Below are 18,305 nucleotides of genomic sequence, written 5' to 3'. Positions count from 1 at the left end.
CAAAATTTTTGAGAATGTTTTTGATTTTGCGAGTTGGTATTAAAGCTGCTTGCAATGTTTTGCAAGTAGAAAAAAAAAGTTAAATTCAAGCCCTGAACTGCGTGCTGGCAAGAACTTGGCCACTTCACAGCCAAATCCATTTCCTCAGAAGCGCTTGTATCCATCTCGAACATCACGTTCTTGAAATTCGTTTTCCGCCTTGTCACTAAATATAGTCAGTCGCGAGAAATGGCCTGCATTGTTGTCAGAGCCTTGTTTATTATGAAATATTTTGCAAGAATTCCCCAATTTTCATTAAGGCCAATTATTTTTGCGTCCACTTTTGTAATTTTTCTCTTACTGAATACCTGAACTATAATAGACATAATTTTAATATACTTTGCTTACTTAGTAGTTACCTTTTTGTTGCATCAACAATTTGATATTAAATACATTTGCAGAATAGGCCTTGACTTTGGAGAAAGTCCATCTCCCAAGAAAAGGAGGGTTGAAGTTAAACCAAGCAAGAAGGCAGATGTTGATTCATTCACTACTCGCACCTTCTATGGGAAAAGAGAGAAAACGCATTTTCCCCACTCACCTAAACGACGAAGAGCCGTTGACAAGGTTTTAGAAAAGTTGTCAGATGAAAATACAGATCCAGATAGTGATATGATAAATAAACAGGCAACAAAAGCTCATTTTGACTTTCATTCGTCTGGTTCAGCAGAGAGCGACACTGATCAGAATCACTCAGTTTTAAAACAGAGACATCAAAAACAGTCTGCCAGTACTAAGAAAGTACCTCTAAATGTTACATCAGTGAAAAAAACTGCTCAGAACAGAAAAAGCTTATTACCGAACTCTACTGGCAAATTACCAGATAATCGTTCTGTGGACCCACAGACACCAGTGTATAATGGCAAACGATTTTTTAAAACCAGAACACCCGGGTCTGCTGATCGATCATTTGGAAGAATGGTGATACAAAAAGGATTTGACATAAAGTTTATTGCCAAAAGAGGCACTTCCAAATCTTTAACTCCAAAATTGGACAAAAAAACAGGAAATACTTTTAAAAGTGCCTCCAAAACAAAATCAGTTGAGAAAGTGAAGGCTTCAGAAGCACATCCCTTTATGAAATACTCGCCTTTAAAGACTGATGGCACAGAGGCCGGTGAGGAGGTTGATAATCCTGCCCAGGACAAGGAAAACATCACTGTATTAAGCAAACAAGCTGCAGATAAGGCTGATTCTGGTGTGGACACGGCCAATTCTGCCGATATGATCAGTTCTCATGAGATAGACACGGGAATAAATAACAGTATCAGCACCGACTCTGAACAGGATGTTGGTAACATTTTTGAAGATGACGATGATGGGAGTATCTCGTTGATTTCCACCAATTTCTACAATGAAGACTGCATGGCAGGTAGTGAAGATCTGTTCTCTACTCCAGGGAGCATCATGAAGAATAACTCTGAAGATAACAGGAGTGATGTTGACCAAATGTCAGATACTGGCTTGAACACAGAGTCTCCTTCCATGTCTGAAATTACTCCTGTGTATTCCAAAACAAACAGTCCTGCAAAAAAACTGTCAGGGAATTCCAAATCAAGTCCAAGGCTTTTCCCGATTTTCATGAAAGCAGCAAGCGCATCACAAAATTCTAGTCAATCAAATAATCTGAGGTAATCCGTAATAATGTTGGATTAAATACATTATTTCAAAATAATAACAAAGGCTTTCTTAAATGCTGATTGTGTCATTTCATCAATAAATTGTATATAAGTTGTATGCTATATATTATATGTACACGTATATTGTACCCCTTAATAAAATACTTAGGACATAGAAGGAAAACATAACGACTTATAAGCTTTAAGTGTAATGCCTGTGGGCTAGTCAATTTTTGTTTACCTTTGAATTTAAACTTACCAGTAATTGAGAACCTGTTATGTTTTAGAGCGAGCACATCTCCAGGAAGCAGCAGGAGCTCCCCGGGATCTGGTGTGAACACGCCCCTGCTCAGATATGTACGCAGCAAGGACACTATGGAACAAATGACCATTGTAGGTGACTCTGTATTTGCCTATTTGGCGCCATGGTTTATATTGACACACACAATGATTATTTTGACACATGGCCTATCTAAACCTGGCTTGGGTGGTATAGGTAACATGATATCCATAAATGTGGTTGTAATTGCGCCATATAAGGCAAATGCTGTCAGTTTTATTTGTTCTTAGACAAATATGTTAAATTCAATTGTTTGCACAAATTTCACACAAAAAACAACATTAAAACTTTGGAAGTTTGGCTCGTAGTTACAACATTACCAGAATGCCCACTTTTAGCACCTGACTATCATTTAAAAGATATTTAATTGTTGTCAACCCTCAATTTTTTATACGCCCGTTTTTAAAAACGGGACGTATTATAGTTTCACACTTGGCGGGCGGCGTCCACAGCAGTGTCCCCTCTCTAATTCAAATAGTTTTCATCCGATCCTCACCAAACTTGGTCAGAAGTTGTGTCTAGACAATATCTAGGTCAAGTTCGAATATGGGTCATGCTGGTTCAAAAACTAGGTCACGGGGTCACTTAGTGCATTTCAAGGATTGAGCATGGTGTCCGCTCTCTTATTGAAGTAGTTTTCACCCGATCTTCACCAAATTTAGTCAGAAGTTGTGTCTAGATGATATGTAGGTCAAGTTCAAATATGGGTCATGCCGGGTCAAAAACTAGGTCACGAGGTCACTCAGTGCATTTCAAGCATTTAGCATGGTGTCCGCTCTCTAATTGAAGTAGTTTTCATCCAATCTTCACCTAATTTGGTCAGAAGTTGTGTCTAGATGATACGTAAGTCAAGTTCGAATATGGGTCATGCCGGGTCAAAAATGAGTTCACGAGGTTACTTAGTGCATTTCAAGCTTTTAGCATGGTGTCCGCTCTCTAATTGAAGTAGTTTTCATCCGATCTTCACCTAATTTGGTCAGAAGTTGTGTTTAGATGATATGTAGGTCAAGTTCAAATATGGGTCATGCAGGGTCAAAAACGAGGTCATGAGGTCTCTTGGTGCATTTCAAGCATTTAGCATGGTGTCCGCTCTCTAATTGAAGTAGGTTTTCATCCGATCTTCACCTAATTTGGTCAGAAGTTGTGTCTAGATGATATGTAGGTCAAGTTCGAATATGGGTCATGCCGGGTCAAAAACGAGGTCACGAGGTTACTTAGTGCATTTCAAGCATTTAGCATGGTGTCCGCTCTCTAATTGAAGTAGTTTTCATCCGATCTTCAACTTATTTGGTCAGAAGTTGTGTCTAGATGATATGTAGGTCAAGTTCAAATATGGGTCATGCAGGGTCAAAAACGAGGTCATGAGGTCACTTAGTGCATTTCAAGCAATTAGCATGGTGTCCGCTCTCTAATTGAAGTAGTTTTCATCCGATCTTCACCTAATTTGGTCAGAAGTTGTGTCTAGATGATATGTAGGTCAAGTTTAAATATGGGTCACGCCGGGTCAAAAACGAGGTCACAATGTCACTTAGTGCATTTCAAGCATTTAGCATGGTGTCCGCTCTCTAATTGAAGTAGTTTTCATCTGATCTTCACCGAATTTAGTCAGATGTTACGTCTAAATGATATCTAGGTCAAGTTCAAATATGGGTCATGCCGGGTCAATAACTAGGTCTCAAGGTCACTTAGTGCATTTCAAGCATTGAGCATGGTGTCCAAAACCTTCGAGCGGGCGTATCTTGTGAAAGTTTGGCACTCTTGTTTGTTAATTGACAAAACTACAATATACTTCAGGGCTCTCGGAAACGCTTAATCAAGCGTATTTGTACGCATAAATTAAAAAAATGATGCCTATTTGAAACCAATTGAGAGTCCCCAGGATGCAAGTTTTTTAATAACTGGGATCTTCAAGTCAATCCATTATCAAACAAAACCTGTGAAGCAAATTTATTTCCTCACACCTGTTTAAAATTGAATTAATCAATATTTCTAAATCGTTGTTTTCCCACATCTCATCCTCTAGGGAGCAAAGCCCTGATGCTTTATCTGACAGTATGAGCATGCTTACAGTAATGTAGTATTGATTAATGCTGTTTGAAATATCCACGTGCTGATGTGTTACAAAATTAAGGTAACTTCCTAGAAACTTGCCCCTCAAAGACCTTTGATGTCTGCCAACACCATTCACAACTTGCAGTATTTTTCAGGCATAGGTTTAATTGATGTCATCTGGTAACACTGTTGTTATTGTCAAAGACTTTTGTATTTAACTGGTTTTATTGTTGTTTCAAATGGAAATATCATTGCAGGGTAATGATAATGTTTTGTTTACAAAAAAAAGAAAATGTATATAAGTGGGGTATGTATGGAAATATATTAAGCACTTTTATGCACACTTGCCTTAAAAGAGTTGTTTATTTTGTTTTTTTCTACATGATATTTTATTCAAGAAACAATAAAGAGAACATAATGAGTGGGATTCCTAATGTACATTTTGAACTTGGGGTTTTAATAATGAAACCAACATTTATATTATTTATTATTTTATATTTATTCTTTATTTAAATGGATTTTTTGCTGAAAATTTGAAGATGTTTGCAATATTGATTGGGACTCCTATTTTTTCCTTTTGGACTCCTTCTTTTTCCAAGTAAGGAGTCCAAGGACTCCTGTTTTAAATTCCTAGTGAGACCCCTGTACTTATTTATTGTGGGCCTGAACATTGTAGTACTTGATGCATTACAAGTGTCCTATACTATTTATTTCCCTGCACCAGCAAAATATGTCAAAGGCGCAAGTTTTTTTGTTGTTGTTTTTTTATTTAAAAAAATTATTTTACCGAGTGTTTGTAAAAGAAAACCTGTCTAATATGCACTAAATATATATATATATTAAAACTTTGTAAAAGATTTTAAAAATAAAATTTACCATGTAATGCGCCTCTAACCTAGAATAAAGTGTGTTTTAGTGAGACATATCCTTGGTTGATGTTTCAGGATGCGGGTCAGGTGCGCCGGTATGGGGCGACCCAGTGTGAGGTGTGTGGTATGGTGTACACCCAGTCTGAGCCTGCAGACGAGACCATGCACCTCAAGTTCCACCAGAGCCTCCTCAATGTCCTCAAGTTCCCGGTAGAGTATTTACCGCTTCTTAATACTCCTGTTGGGTTTGTGCTATTTGGTTTATAAAAAAGTATTTTTAAAAACCTGTTAAAAAAATGAGGCATTATGTTGGAACAGCGGTGGAAGGCAGGAGGTGTCCAGGAGTACGATGTCCGCTTATGAACTCACAGTTCCAATTGGATCATCCTGAAACTTTGTGATATGTTTGTTGGCATAATTATTTGCTCAGCTCAATAACGAGCCAGATTACTAGAAGCACTTCTGAAATATGGCTCTGAAAATATATAACAAAAAAACACGTAACTCTGTCAGCTCTCTAGCTAACAAGTTTGTACATAGGATCATAATTAAACTGATTGATAATGTTTGTTGGCATTATTTTGCTGTGAAGTACTTTAAATTCTCAGCAATAGAGCCTGAAGCACTTCTGAATTATGGCCCTTGAATCATCATTAAATCATTATTGTCTAATCTATTACTCAAATAGTTGCAGATATAATCCTTTTATCATAAAACGTGATAGATGTAACCTAGATCTCAACTTAAGTGCATTTTGTGACATGTTGTTACTCTTGTTAACCATGTTTTCAATACATTCGAAAATCCTTTTTATTGTCCCCTACCGGTGAAACCAGAGGGGACTTATTGTTTGCGCTCCGTCTGTCTGTGTGTCAGTCCGTCACACTTTTCTGGATCCTGCAATAACTTTTAAAGTTCTTAATATTTTTTCATGAAACTTAAAACATGGATAGATGTCAATATGGAGATTATGCACGTCATTTCATTTTGTTCCTATGTCGAGAATTCTGGTTGCTATGGCAACAAATTAATTTTTTTTTTTTTACTGACAATGGTGTAGTTTCACTGGTAGGGGACCATATTGCTTGGCAATTTCTTGTTTGTTAAGGGTATGGCAGGGTTAGTTGGGGTGGGGGGGGGGGGGGGCCTGCCAAATATGACAGTGTTTTTTTTTCACCTATTGGGGCTTGGACTGGGTCCCTTAGGATTAGGAAAAATTATGTTGTTTTCACTCAAATTGGGAAATGACCCTGCCCCAGATAATTATTTGGGAAATACAGTTTTCACCCATTGATTTTGAAAAATAGGATGATTCCATTCTTGAAATAGGGTAAAGTGAGTTATAAAAATGCATACCTTAAAATCATTGCTGGTTTACTTCTGTTGAAGCTGCACACTTGTATTTATTCAATTAAACTGTAAACTATCATAATTAACTTTAATAAACTGATGTTTCATAACATCTTTAATCCTTGAAACTGATATACTGGTACAGACGCTTTGCAAATACATGCACAATTAGTGACGGATTAAGTTTGTTGTTGACCCCAGATATTGGTTGTTTACCCCTGCAGTTTGTTGTTAACCCCTGTGGTTGGTTGTGTTACAGGGATGGAAGAAAGAGAGAACAGTACAGGAGTATCTGGAGACAGGATCTCGGGTCATCGTGGTCAAGGCAGAGGATCCAAAATACGCTAAAAAGAAGGTATTTGTGTACATGTATCAACCATTGTTACAGCTAGTTAATGTTGCTTAGGTGAAATTTTATTTTGAACTGAAATAAGAATTTGAATTCAATAAAACCTTTCTTAACTCAATACAGCGAAAACCTTATCTTTTGTCTAAATTTAAGAATGACAGTGTCCTTTGTCATTAATATGTTTGAATGACATCCTTTCCTTTATTGTATGTGTATGGTCCGTGTCACTAAAATTAGGCAGCAATTTTCCTGGCATGAATCCCATTTAAAGTTTAGTCCATGAATAAGATTGGTTGCAATGGCAACCCAAGAAGGGCTTAATTGGCAAAACCTCAAGCTGTGATATTTTGTATGAAACTTTGCATAGTGTACATCACCATATGTGTACCTTTGCATAGTGTACATCACCATATGTGTACCTTTGCACAGTGTACATTGCTATGTGTGTACCTTTGCATAGTGTACATCACCATATGTGTACCTTTGCACAGTGTACATTGCTATGTGTGTACCTTTGCATAGTGTACATCACCATGTGTGTACCTTTGCACAGTGTACATTGCTATGTGTGTACCTTTGCATAGTGTACATTGCTATGTGTGTACCTTTGCATAGTGTACATCACCATATGTGTACCTTTGCATAGTGTACATCGCTAAGTGTGTTCATGCAGGTAGAGGACATCCTGAAGGTGATGGGTCAGGAACTGGGCTATGCAGAGGCCAGCATGGGCTTCAAGGAAGATCACATGGTACATAATAGACCACTGCAAAAAGTGATTCACACATTTTAAGGATTTTGTTGTAATACTTGTCTTTTGCACATGGATATAAATTTAGATTATGTCGAGTAGATATGAAAATAATAAACTAAAAACAACATTTTTTCATGACAAAGTTTTTGAGCAATGCCCACAGTCTATGCGCAGACTTTTTTCCGGGAACATTTTAGTCCGTGTCACATGTAGTTTGGTTCTCCAATTAAATATTTATACTTGTATTCTAAAATTGTCAATAGAAATATTTAGAAAAAACAATAGTGGCCATTTTTCTTTGTATGGTAAGTGGTTAGTGAGAACTGCTTCTTTAAAAAAAATATTGACACGCCACTGGAATGTAGGTGGGCACTCGGTTGCATCTTACTAACTATTCTAGGTAAGTGATGGATTGTGGGTGTATTTCAGGCGTTCCTCTACATATCTGACAACAGGAAGGTGGAGGGTTGCTGTGTGTGCCAGCCTATCCAAGAGGTCATATACATATATCTTGTATAACTCAAATAGTTGCATTGACCTTGGTCTACAACTTTTTATGCTCCCCCTTTATGTGAAGCTTAACTACCAAGAGGAGATGTGCATATTATCAGCGGGTTCTGGTCGGATGATTTTTCACAGAGTTATGGCCCTTTGAAATTTTCCATTAACTGTACATATAGTGCAATTCTTGTCCGGGCTATTTCTCAGCAACTAATGACCGGTATTCAATGAAACTTTATGGAGAGCTTCACTACCAAGAGGAGATGTGCATATTATCAGCGGGTTCTGGTCGGATGATTTTTCACAGAGTTATGGCCCTTTGAAATTTTCCAATATATATATATATAGTGCAATTCTTGTCCGGGCTATTTCTCAGCAACTAATGACCAGAATTCAATGAAACTTTATAGAAAGCTTCTCTACCAAGAGGAGATGTGCATATTATCAGCGGGTTCTGGTCGGATGATTTTTCACAGAGTTATGGCCCTTTGAAATTTTCCATTAACTGTACATATAGTGCAATTCTTGTCCAGGCTATTTCTCAGCAACTCCTGACCGGAATCAATGAAACTTAATGGGAAGCTTCACTACCAAGAGGAGATGTGCATATTATCAGCGGGTTCTGGTCGGATGATTTGTCACAGAGTTATGGCCCTTTGAAATTTTATATAAAAAAATTCTTGTCCCCCCAACTACTGTGCCCTCAAGACGTTTCCTTTTATCTGAATATATAGTGCAATATTGTGACAAAAAAAACCTTTGGGGAGCATCACCTGTCTCCGACGGTTTCTTGTACTTCAAAGTGACCAAAACTAACACAAATATTGTCTTAGCAGGTCAAGATCAAATATTTTATTTCATTAATTTATTAACAAGTAATTTACAATAATGGTAACTGTTGCTTCATGTTACATTTACATGTATATTTTTATGCCCCCGGTAGGGTGGCATATAGCAGTTGAACTGTCCGTCAGTCAGTATGTCAGTGTGTATGTCAGTCTGTCTTTCCGTCCGAAAAAACACTTTAACGTTGGCCATAACTTTTGCATTATTGAAGATAGAAACTTGATATTTGGCATGCAAGTGTATCTCATGAAGCTGCACATTTTGAGTGGTGGAAGTTCAAGGTCAAGGTCATCCTTCAAGGTCAAAAAAAAATAAAAATTAAAAGTGGCGTTCCCATGAAGCTGCACATTTTGAGTGGTGGAAGGTCAAGGTCATCCTTCAAGGTCAAAGGTCAAAAAAAAAATTATTTCAAGGCGGGCAAAAGTGGGGCATTGTGTTTCTTACGAACACATCTCTTGTTTATTTGCTCACCTCAGCACATATTGTCAGGGCTGGCTTTTGTGATCATCTTTCCAGGAGTTATTCAGCCAGACTAATACAAATGTGTGTGTGGGGGGTGGGGGGGGGGGGGGCTTATTAGGGCAGGGTGACCTCTTTGGTGAAAAATCATTGCATGGTAAACTTGCAAATTGTAAGTGACCTAATATTGCTGTTACCACTTAAGTTCTTGTATCCAGTCATTCATCCAGAATAATTTCCTGCATATGGTCTTTCTGAAATATTATTTGATGTTAATATTAAGTTATACTGTTTTGTTATGTAATTCTTTCAAAATTGTCAATAGCCAATTGAACGCATGGAATCATTCTGGATTGAACACATATACAAATTAAACGGGGACAAACAAAGCTGACACATATTTTAAAGGGTGGGGCATACAAATCAAAGAGGATATTTTAACAGGTTGGGTTATACAAATGAAAGGGGCCGGGGGCCACCCAAGCTATTCTGCTTTAGCTGCGTCCCTAGTCTTTTGTCCATTGTGTATTGTCTGTCGTCAATTTTTTACCATGTGAACACTTTATAGAGGCCACATTTATTGCCCAGCCTTTATTGAATTTTATAAGAATATTTGTGGGAATTATATCACAACAGCTTTCAGTTCTAGGTCACCTAGGGTCACAAATATTATGACTAGGTAAAGTTAAAGGATTGTGAACACCATTTTTCAATCTTTGCTCATTATATCAAAATCCATTTATAATTCATAAAAAAAGATAAGCTAATTTTGCTCATCATAGCAAACTTTTCTAATAGCTTTTGTATGAAGTGAAATGTCCATAATCAAAATTTGGTCCAAACATTAAAGTTTGTCGATCTGATATCTCGAGCGAGTATATTATTGGTCATGTGGGGTCAAAAACTAGGTCAGTTCATCAACTTACTGCGTGAAAAGACAGGAGAAAATGTTGGAAAACACTTACCAATCATTATGGAACGTGCTAACGAGATTTTTTTGTTCTGTTGATATTTATGCCCAGTTAGAAAATGAAGTCTGTTTAATACATTCCTGCAAGTAGTGGAACTGGTTTCCTTCTGTGACTTAATATTTAATCGCTAAAAAGAAATCACATTTACCCAATCATTTCAAATCTTGCTCGGCACATGTGTTCTTATGGTAATAATTTCTTAGGGGAGTTTGACCATTGTCCTTAACTATCTGACTACCAGGAAGTGCTGCTTCCTTGTATGACATGAAAATAATGTGTACCAGATTTTTATTCCATGATTTCAAATAGACCAACCAGGAGCCATCTTCTTTGTCTAAGTTTCAAACTTACTCAATACAAGATTTTCAATACAATATATTTCCAGATAAAATCTGTTTCATAAGAGGTAAAATAGCCAAGTAAGAAGTAATAAGTTTAAAGTCACATTTATTACAAAAACATCTCAAAAGCAGATTAGTAAAGTTTGTCTTGTTCTTAGGTGAGAGCCCCAGGCCCTTTTTCCACCAGATCAATATAGCCATATTAAATTTATATTATTATATGTTAAGGCAGATACTTAAGTATGTTTATTGACTATATGACCAGGCCTACCACTTAAAACTGGCTAAGTTTCCTCAGCTGAATAGTTGTGCCATGGTTATATTTGTACACAGGCATGGTCAATAGAATTACAAAAATGTATAATATAGCAAATTTCACCGTCTACTGCCTACTATTAAACAGTGAATAAAATACTTGCATGGAACACTCTTTGCAAAAATCATCATTTCTGGAAAAGTAAGTAAGTTATAAAAAACAACAATGTTGGAGTAAATGGTTATTTTGTAAAATGAGTATTTGTATGATAAGAATGATGGGGGTATATTGTTTTTGGCCTGTCTGTCATTGTAAGTGTCTGTCTGTCTGTCATTGTAAGTGTCTGTCACAAACTTTAACCTTGGTTAAACTTTTGCAATATTGAAGATAGCAACTTGATATTTGGCATGCATGTGTATCTCATGGAGCTGCACATTTTGAGTGGTGAAAGGTCAAGGTCATCCTTCAAGGTCAAAGGTCAAATATATGGCTTCAAAGCGGCGGAATAGGGGGCATTGTGTTTCTGACAAACACATCTCTTGTTTTTCTCTTATTTTACTTGTACATGTGTGGGAAATCAATTGCAAACATAAAACTTTGACTGCATATTTTCATAGCCCACTGTGTGCCAGTCTTTACCATAGATGTCTGTTGTTGCAGGGCTACCGGGTGATTGTGGAGTCCCAGGCCTCCTCTGGCAGCCATCAGTCAGCCCAGCGCCCCTGGTACTGCAGTGAGACCCCTGAGCGCGCCATGCTTGGGGTCAGCCGTATCTGGGTCCATAGTCAGGCACGCAGGAAAGGCATTGCAACCAAACTGCTCGACTGTGTTCGGTATGCTAGGATCAGTTTCATAGATTCCTTGTATAGACATGGGGGAAAATCAATCAAAAACAAAGACTTTAAAGATGCTCACTATATTTTATCCTTGTAAATAATGTAATGAAGATCTGAAATAACTATTTCACAATAATGCTAGACCAGAAGAACGATTTTCATTAGCAAAACAGTCCAACTTGAAGGAAAACAACATTTAATGGGTAAACTTTTACTCCGTTGTTTATACCGAATGTAAAGAGTATAATCTACATAAAAAACGTGTTGCTCCTTTCCCTTTCAGCCAATGGTCCATGTATGGCACACAAATACCCAAGAGCATGCTGGCGTTCTCAGATCCCACCAACGATGGCAAAGTGCTTGCCACCAAGTACACTGGCACTTCCAAGTTCCTCGTCTATAAGTACCAATAAGTAATCCAGCCTTGGCTTAGAACAATGTTTGAAGAGACGTAATTGGCTGTATACTGACTTAAACAAAATGTGTGATGATAGTTTTTTCAAAATGTCACATTTGCAATTGCTCGATTGATTTGTTGAAATTTCGAAACTGAACTGGTTCAGCCTTGGTATATTCCATGTTTGTCTTAATGTGTAATGTTTAAAAAAAACATAGGATGTATTATTACAGAATAACACATGGGATAACAGTTGATATGGTTATTTTTTGCTTTCAGACTATTTTATTTGTATTGGCTGTATTTTTTTAATAAAGCCTTTTGGTTGTGAACCTACAATTAATTGGAAAATCTGTTTATGTATGGGTGGTAAACAAACGACAACAATATCATATTTTAAGAATGTTTGCATAATCGTTATTACATGTATTAAGCTGGCCTTAGGCTTGCTTCTGTATTCACTTACTGAACATTATTGATGAAATATTGTAGGATTTTACAACTTGTGTCAGCTCCTGTAAGGTTTTCTTTTCAGTTGTGTAGATTGATTATTTACCCAAATCATGAAAATTAATGTCTGAGATAGTCTATTTACACTTTAATTGGTGCCTGGGTATAACCTTGGTAAATGTTTGTTCCAAAATAAATAGAACTATACTTACGCTTTCTGGGTCATTTAAAGGGCTACTTACCATTGCCTATATACCTGCCAAGTAGCAGAATATTTTTCTGTTCTTTGAATTTTTAGGTTTATTATTAAGTTTATTATCTACTTCATTTACTCAATTAATTCTTCTTCAGGGTTTGTATAAGGTCTCTGGCCAAGGCCCTTAACTCTGGAAAGATGTTGCAAAGAATGCCTATGTCCGTCTGCAGCATTTAGCTGGTAGACACTCTGAAGCCTCAAATGTTTGTGAAACTTGGTCAGAACATTCATCTCAATGATATCACCACAGAGTTGAAACCAGTTTTACTCCGTGCCTGGCTGTGGGGCCAGTAGACTGATATGGCTGGTCTCATTTTACCCAGCCGTCACAAAATTTGGTTAAAACATTTGAATATCTTGACCAAGTTGGCAAATGTTACCACTATTTAAAAGCAGGGAATGGCTCTGTCCTTATATGTTGTCAAACACTGCATTTTAACCAAACATCTTGTTAAAAACATTTGTTAGTTTTTTTCTTGACATCCGGTAAAAGGCATTTTCAATTGTTTAATGTCAAATAATTACATGTATTATTAACTACCATTTCAATATTGTATGCTCATTTTGAAGGTGCATGATGAGCAGCCCAGGGCCCTCTTGTATATGTAAACGTGCGTGCTTTTAATCAATATGGATACGTTGGTTTGCAAGCCTCGTGTGAAGATTGAATTATATATTTATTAATCTATAAAGATAGATTCAGTACTTTGTTTTTGCTAATTTGTATTTGTTTTGATATCAAATAAAATTTGAAATGTATTGCTGTTTGTTGAACTAATGAGACAACTATTGGCGTGAAATGCCGGTCAAATAAACAGTGTGCTATGGTGAAGGTCTTCATTATTTTAAGTTGCCAGGGCTAGGACATCAACTGTTACCCCATACTTATATCTATTTATCGACTAGTTAAAGAAATAACATTCTAACTGGAGGTGTACGTACATAAACCAATAAATAATAAATACAGTAAAATAATAGCTTTATCATAATAATAAAGTTTAAAAGTGTTTATAACTTAAAATGTATGCACGATTGTCAACATATCTTGGTCAAGACTGAGTAAACACTGACAACTTTCAACCTATTAAGTTCAAAACCATATAAATGTCATTTGGAATTAAAACAAGAGGGCCTGAAAGGCCCAAAGTTGCTCACCTGAGAACCAAAGAAACTGACCTGTTCTGTGCAACCCAATATGTCATTAGAACAAAATGTTCTTACCAACTTTCATGACTAGTGAACACCCTGGCAGCCACGTTTTTAAACAGACCAGAACCATTTTCATACACATCCAAGATATCATTTAAACAAATATACTGACAAAGTTTCATGAAGATTCATAAGTCCATATAAGGAAAAATGCCCGGCCCACTGGTGGCCATGTTTATCAAGCAACTGGAACCATTTTCCAACTTGTCCACAATATCATTGGGACAAATCTGACAAAGTTTCATGATGATCGTACAATAAATAAGGCTTCTAGAGTGTTGACAAGGTTTTACTATAGCTAAGGAAAAATGCCAAGCCCCCTTGGCGGCCATGTTTTTCCACCAACCGGAACCATTTTCGAACTCATCCAAGATATCATTTGGACAAATCATCTGACCAAGTTTCATGATGATCGGACAATAAATGTGGCATCTAGAGTGTTAACAAGGTTTTACAAAAGCATGATATATAGCCGTATAAGGAAAAATGCCCCGCCCCCTGATGGCCATGTTTTTTAAGCAACCGAAACAATTTTCGAACTCATTCAAGATATCATTAGGACAAATCTTCTGACCAAGTTTGATGAAGTCGGAAAATAAATGTGGACTCTAGAGTGTTACCAAGGTTTTACTATAGACATAAGGAAAAATGCCCCGCCCCCTGGCGGCCATGTTTTTCCACCAACCGGAACCTTTTTTTAACTTATCCAAGATATCATTGGGATGAATCTTCTAACCAAGTTTCATGAAGATCGGACAAGAAATGTGGCCTCTAGAGTGTTAACAATATTTTACTATAGCCATATAAGGAAAAATGCCCCGCCCCTTGGCAGCCATGTTTTTCAAGCAAACGTAATTATTTTAGAACTCGTCCAAGATATCATTGAGACCAATCTTCTGACCAAATTTCATGAAGATTGGACAATAAATGTGGCCTCTAGAGTGTTCACAAGGTTTTACTATAGCCATATAAGGAAAAATACCCCGCCCCTTGGCAGCCATGTTTTTCAAGCAAACGTAACCATTTTCGAAGTCATCCAAGATATCATACAGACCAATCTTCTGACCAAATTTCATGAAGATTGGACAATTAAAGTGGCCTCTAGAGTGTTAACAAGGTTTTACTATAGCCATATAAGGAAAACTTCCCCGCCCCCTGGCGGCCATGTTTTTTCACCGATCTGGACCATTTTCAAATTCGTCCGAGATATCAATGAAACCAATGTTTTGACCAAGTTTCATCATGATTGGGCAAAAATTGTGACTTCAAGAGTGTTCACAAGGTTTCTCTATAGCCATATAAGGAATACTGCCCCGCCCCGTGGCGGCCATGTTTTTTAACGGACCGAAACCATTTTTGAACTCAACCAACATATCATTTAGACAAACATTTTGACAAAGTTACATGAAGATTGGGCATCATGTGACTACAGTGTTCACAAGGTTTTTCTTTTTTTTGACCTAGTGACCTAGTTTTTGACCCAGTTTCGAACTCAGTCGAGGTATCAATGGGACAAATGTTCTGACCAAATTTCATGTAGTTCAGACAATAAATGTGAGTGTTCACAAGGCAAAATGTTGACGACGCACGACGGACAAAAGGCGATCACAAAAGCTCACCATGAGCACGTTGTGCTCAGGTGAGCTAAAGAAAAAAATTGTGTTTTAAAATAGTTAAATTTCCCTTTCCCACATAGAAATGTTTTTTGACGCATTTGTAGTCCCATAGAAAGTTACAATAAATTAAATACCTTTCTTACTAAATTCAAGTTTTAAAGGCTTCATTTCAAACCCTAAGATACTGATGAGCATCAAACAGCATAAAACCTGAACAGACTGCGAGTAAATCGCAGGCTGTTCTGGTTTTATGCTGGCTGCAAAAGCCATTTTCACTTTGCTTCTAATGGGGGAAATGGTTAAATCAAATACTTAATTGAATCACTATGAATGTTGCCCTGTTATTATATTATTTAATAACACTTTGTTATAGAGGAAGTTTATAAGATGCATTTTGAGCAACTACTTATAATTAAGAAAAAAATGTTTTCATTATACTATTCATATTTCCTGTAATTTAAGGACCAACAATCTTGTAAATTGGTAAACAAATAACAGGCCACTCATTTGTCAATTGGTCTTATTTTAAGGACAATAAATGTGTCAATGACATCTACAATAAAACCTTCACTAGAGAGAAATTTTGTGTGAATCATTCCTTTTTATATTTCTATACGTTTAGATTGTTAACAGTTAAGTGATTGTTCAGTATGTTAACTGGTTCATCTGTTGCATCCCTATAATAAACGTATTAACTTCATCAAACATTCTGCAATACATTAGACTTGTGTGAAAATTAGTGTACATGTATATTGTTTTGAGGAAGGTTTAATATATCGGCTGTATATAAGAGCTCTTATAACATTATTTGATTGTCGAAGAGTGGCGTCCATTGTCAAAAATGCCATGCGATGTATAATACTTATTTAAAAGTGAGTTCAGGACCAAGACAGTGTGTGTCTCGTGTCCTCAACAAAGCTATTTTAATATTGCACAATGAATGCATTTTTATTTTATGCTTTCCTATGGTTTATAGAGAAATATTGGGGATTTAAACTTGGTATTTGGGTTTCCATTAGTGAATAGATCTACTTTGAAATGGCATTGCTATTTTGATGTTGTGTGACTATACCTGCACAATGTTACAGTTTAACCCTTTAAAGTCTAAACATTCCAGTGTTAAAGCATAAGATAAAGGGTAAATTTGTCAGTATCAGGGGATTATCAAGTTTCACTCAAGGTGTAAAGATAATCAACTGGAACCAATTTGTGAATTAAAATCAGTAATCTACAACCACCATCATAAATACTTGAAATATTCAGGACAAGCTGTAGTATCACAAAATTTGACCCCATGTGTGAACTTGACACTTGAGCCTTGCTAATGGGTCTTGCATTTGTCATGCCAGATGGATATTGCATTTGTCATGCCAGATGGGTCTTGCATTTGTCATGCCACCTGCACATGATACACATTTGTTGCAACTTATTTTAGAATTGCATAATGAATGGTGAAGTAATTCTCCATACTGGCCACGGTGTAAATTAATTCTAACTTGGACCACTGTGACCCTGATATATGATCTAGAGACATGGGTCTTGTCAGTGCAATACCATTTCCACATCTTTAACATTCAAGGAAAGTGATTTTTAGCTCGGCTGTTTTCGGAGAAAACCTGAGGTATTGTCATAGCCAGCTTGTCGTTATGTCGTCCGCGTTGTGCTAAAACCTTAACATTTTGTTAACCTTTTTAACATTGGCTCTTAAATCAAAGTGCTTCCACCTACAACTTTGAAACTTCAAATGTAGCTTGACAAGTTCTACACATCAAATCCATTATTTGGTCACTAGGTCAAAGTCAATGTGACCTCTAAAAAAAAAATTCTTACAAGCTTTCATTTATTCAAAAATGCACCCGCAGCCGAGCATTGGCACCCGTTATGCGGTGCTCTTGTTACATTGCATGATAAGTTACGATGCAGACAAGATTGGAGGCACACACATGCACATTAATGCAACAAACAGTTGTGACAACAATATCAAGTTTACTGCTGGCTGGTTGGACTAAAACTTAGTGAATGAAGTTTCAATAAATTTACATATGATATTATTCATATTTATTGATGTATGTTTATATCAAGAATTATTCCAAGTCTTCTAAAAATGTTCATTAATTATTGTTTAAATAAATATAGACTATATAAACAAAAGGAAATATCCAAGTTTGGCCATGTTATTTAAACTCCTCCCAAGCTATAGTTGTAAGCATAAGTTTCCATTAATCCTATATTACTAACATAAATATGCAACATTATCCAAGCCATGTTACACACAAAATGCAGGCACTGTTTTTTCAAACCCTTAACATGATGTTCCTAACGTGTACTATATTAGTGTGACCTTTGGGTAATATTGCAGTCTAATTAAATGTATGTTTTCTGTTGGACAACCAATATAATTACCACAAAGACATATTTGAAGTTAAATGTCTTTAATTGTTATAAAGTATATGTGAATTAAAAGATGAATATTTATTAAGACAATAAATGTTACCAAGCCAAGAAAATACATTCTTAACTTTTCATAATTAATTTAGGTCAATATAACATTACAAGCAAGAGAGTGGAACCATTTTCTAATTCACGAAAATACTATTAGAACAAAAGTTATAATCAAGTTTTATGAAGATTTGACTATAAATGTGACATGATAAGTTAACAAGGTTTTACAATAGCCATTTAAGGCAAATTGACCCACCAGCTGGTGGCCATGTTTTTTCAACAAACCAGAACCATTTCTGATCTCAGCTGAGATACATGTTAAGACAAAGTTACTTGAAGATTGCACCATAAAT

The 18,305-nt window shown here is 36.4% G+C and overlaps 1 protein-coding gene across 2 annotated transcripts in view; it reads left to right on the top strand.

Moving 5' to 3' along the window:
* The window catches only part of LOC127861942 (N-acetyltransferase ESCO2-like), a 42,902-nt gene extending 29,458 nt beyond the window's left edge, over window positions 1-13,444 (top strand). The window contains exons 3-10 of one of the 2 annotated variants that reach the window (XM_052400698.1): window positions 446-1,670; window positions 1,946-2,051; window positions 4,995-5,129; window positions 6,529-6,624; window positions 7,292-7,369; window positions 7,802-7,867; window positions 11,407-11,579; window positions 11,866-13,444. In XM_052400698.1, the coding sequence (XP_052256658.1) occupies window positions 652-1,670; window positions 1,946-2,051; window positions 4,995-5,129; window positions 6,529-6,624; window positions 7,292-7,369; window positions 7,802-7,867; window positions 11,407-11,579; window positions 11,866-11,995 (1,803 nt within the window). In that variant the 5' untranslated portion in view covers window positions 446-651 and the 3' untranslated portion in view covers window positions 11,996-13,444. Of the gene's footprint in view, window positions 1-440; window positions 1,671-1,945; window positions 2,052-4,994; window positions 5,130-6,528; window positions 6,625-7,291; window positions 7,370-7,801; window positions 7,868-11,406; window positions 11,580-11,865 lie in introns of both variants that reach the window. The other variant, XM_052400697.1, reaches the window with a different exon arrangement.
* The last annotated feature ends 4,861 nt before the right edge of the window (window positions 13,445-18,305 follow it).

The sequence above is a fragment of the Dreissena polymorpha genome, chromosome 16 (genome assembly GCF_020536995.1).
Source record: "Dreissena polymorpha isolate Duluth1 chromosome 16, UMN_Dpol_1.0, whole genome shotgun sequence".
NCBI lineage: Eukaryota > Metazoa > Mollusca > Bivalvia > Myida > Dreissenidae > Dreissena > Dreissena polymorpha.
The sequence above is the reverse complement of the archived record's forward strand: the minus strand, read 5'-3'. Positions and strand labels throughout refer to the sequence as shown.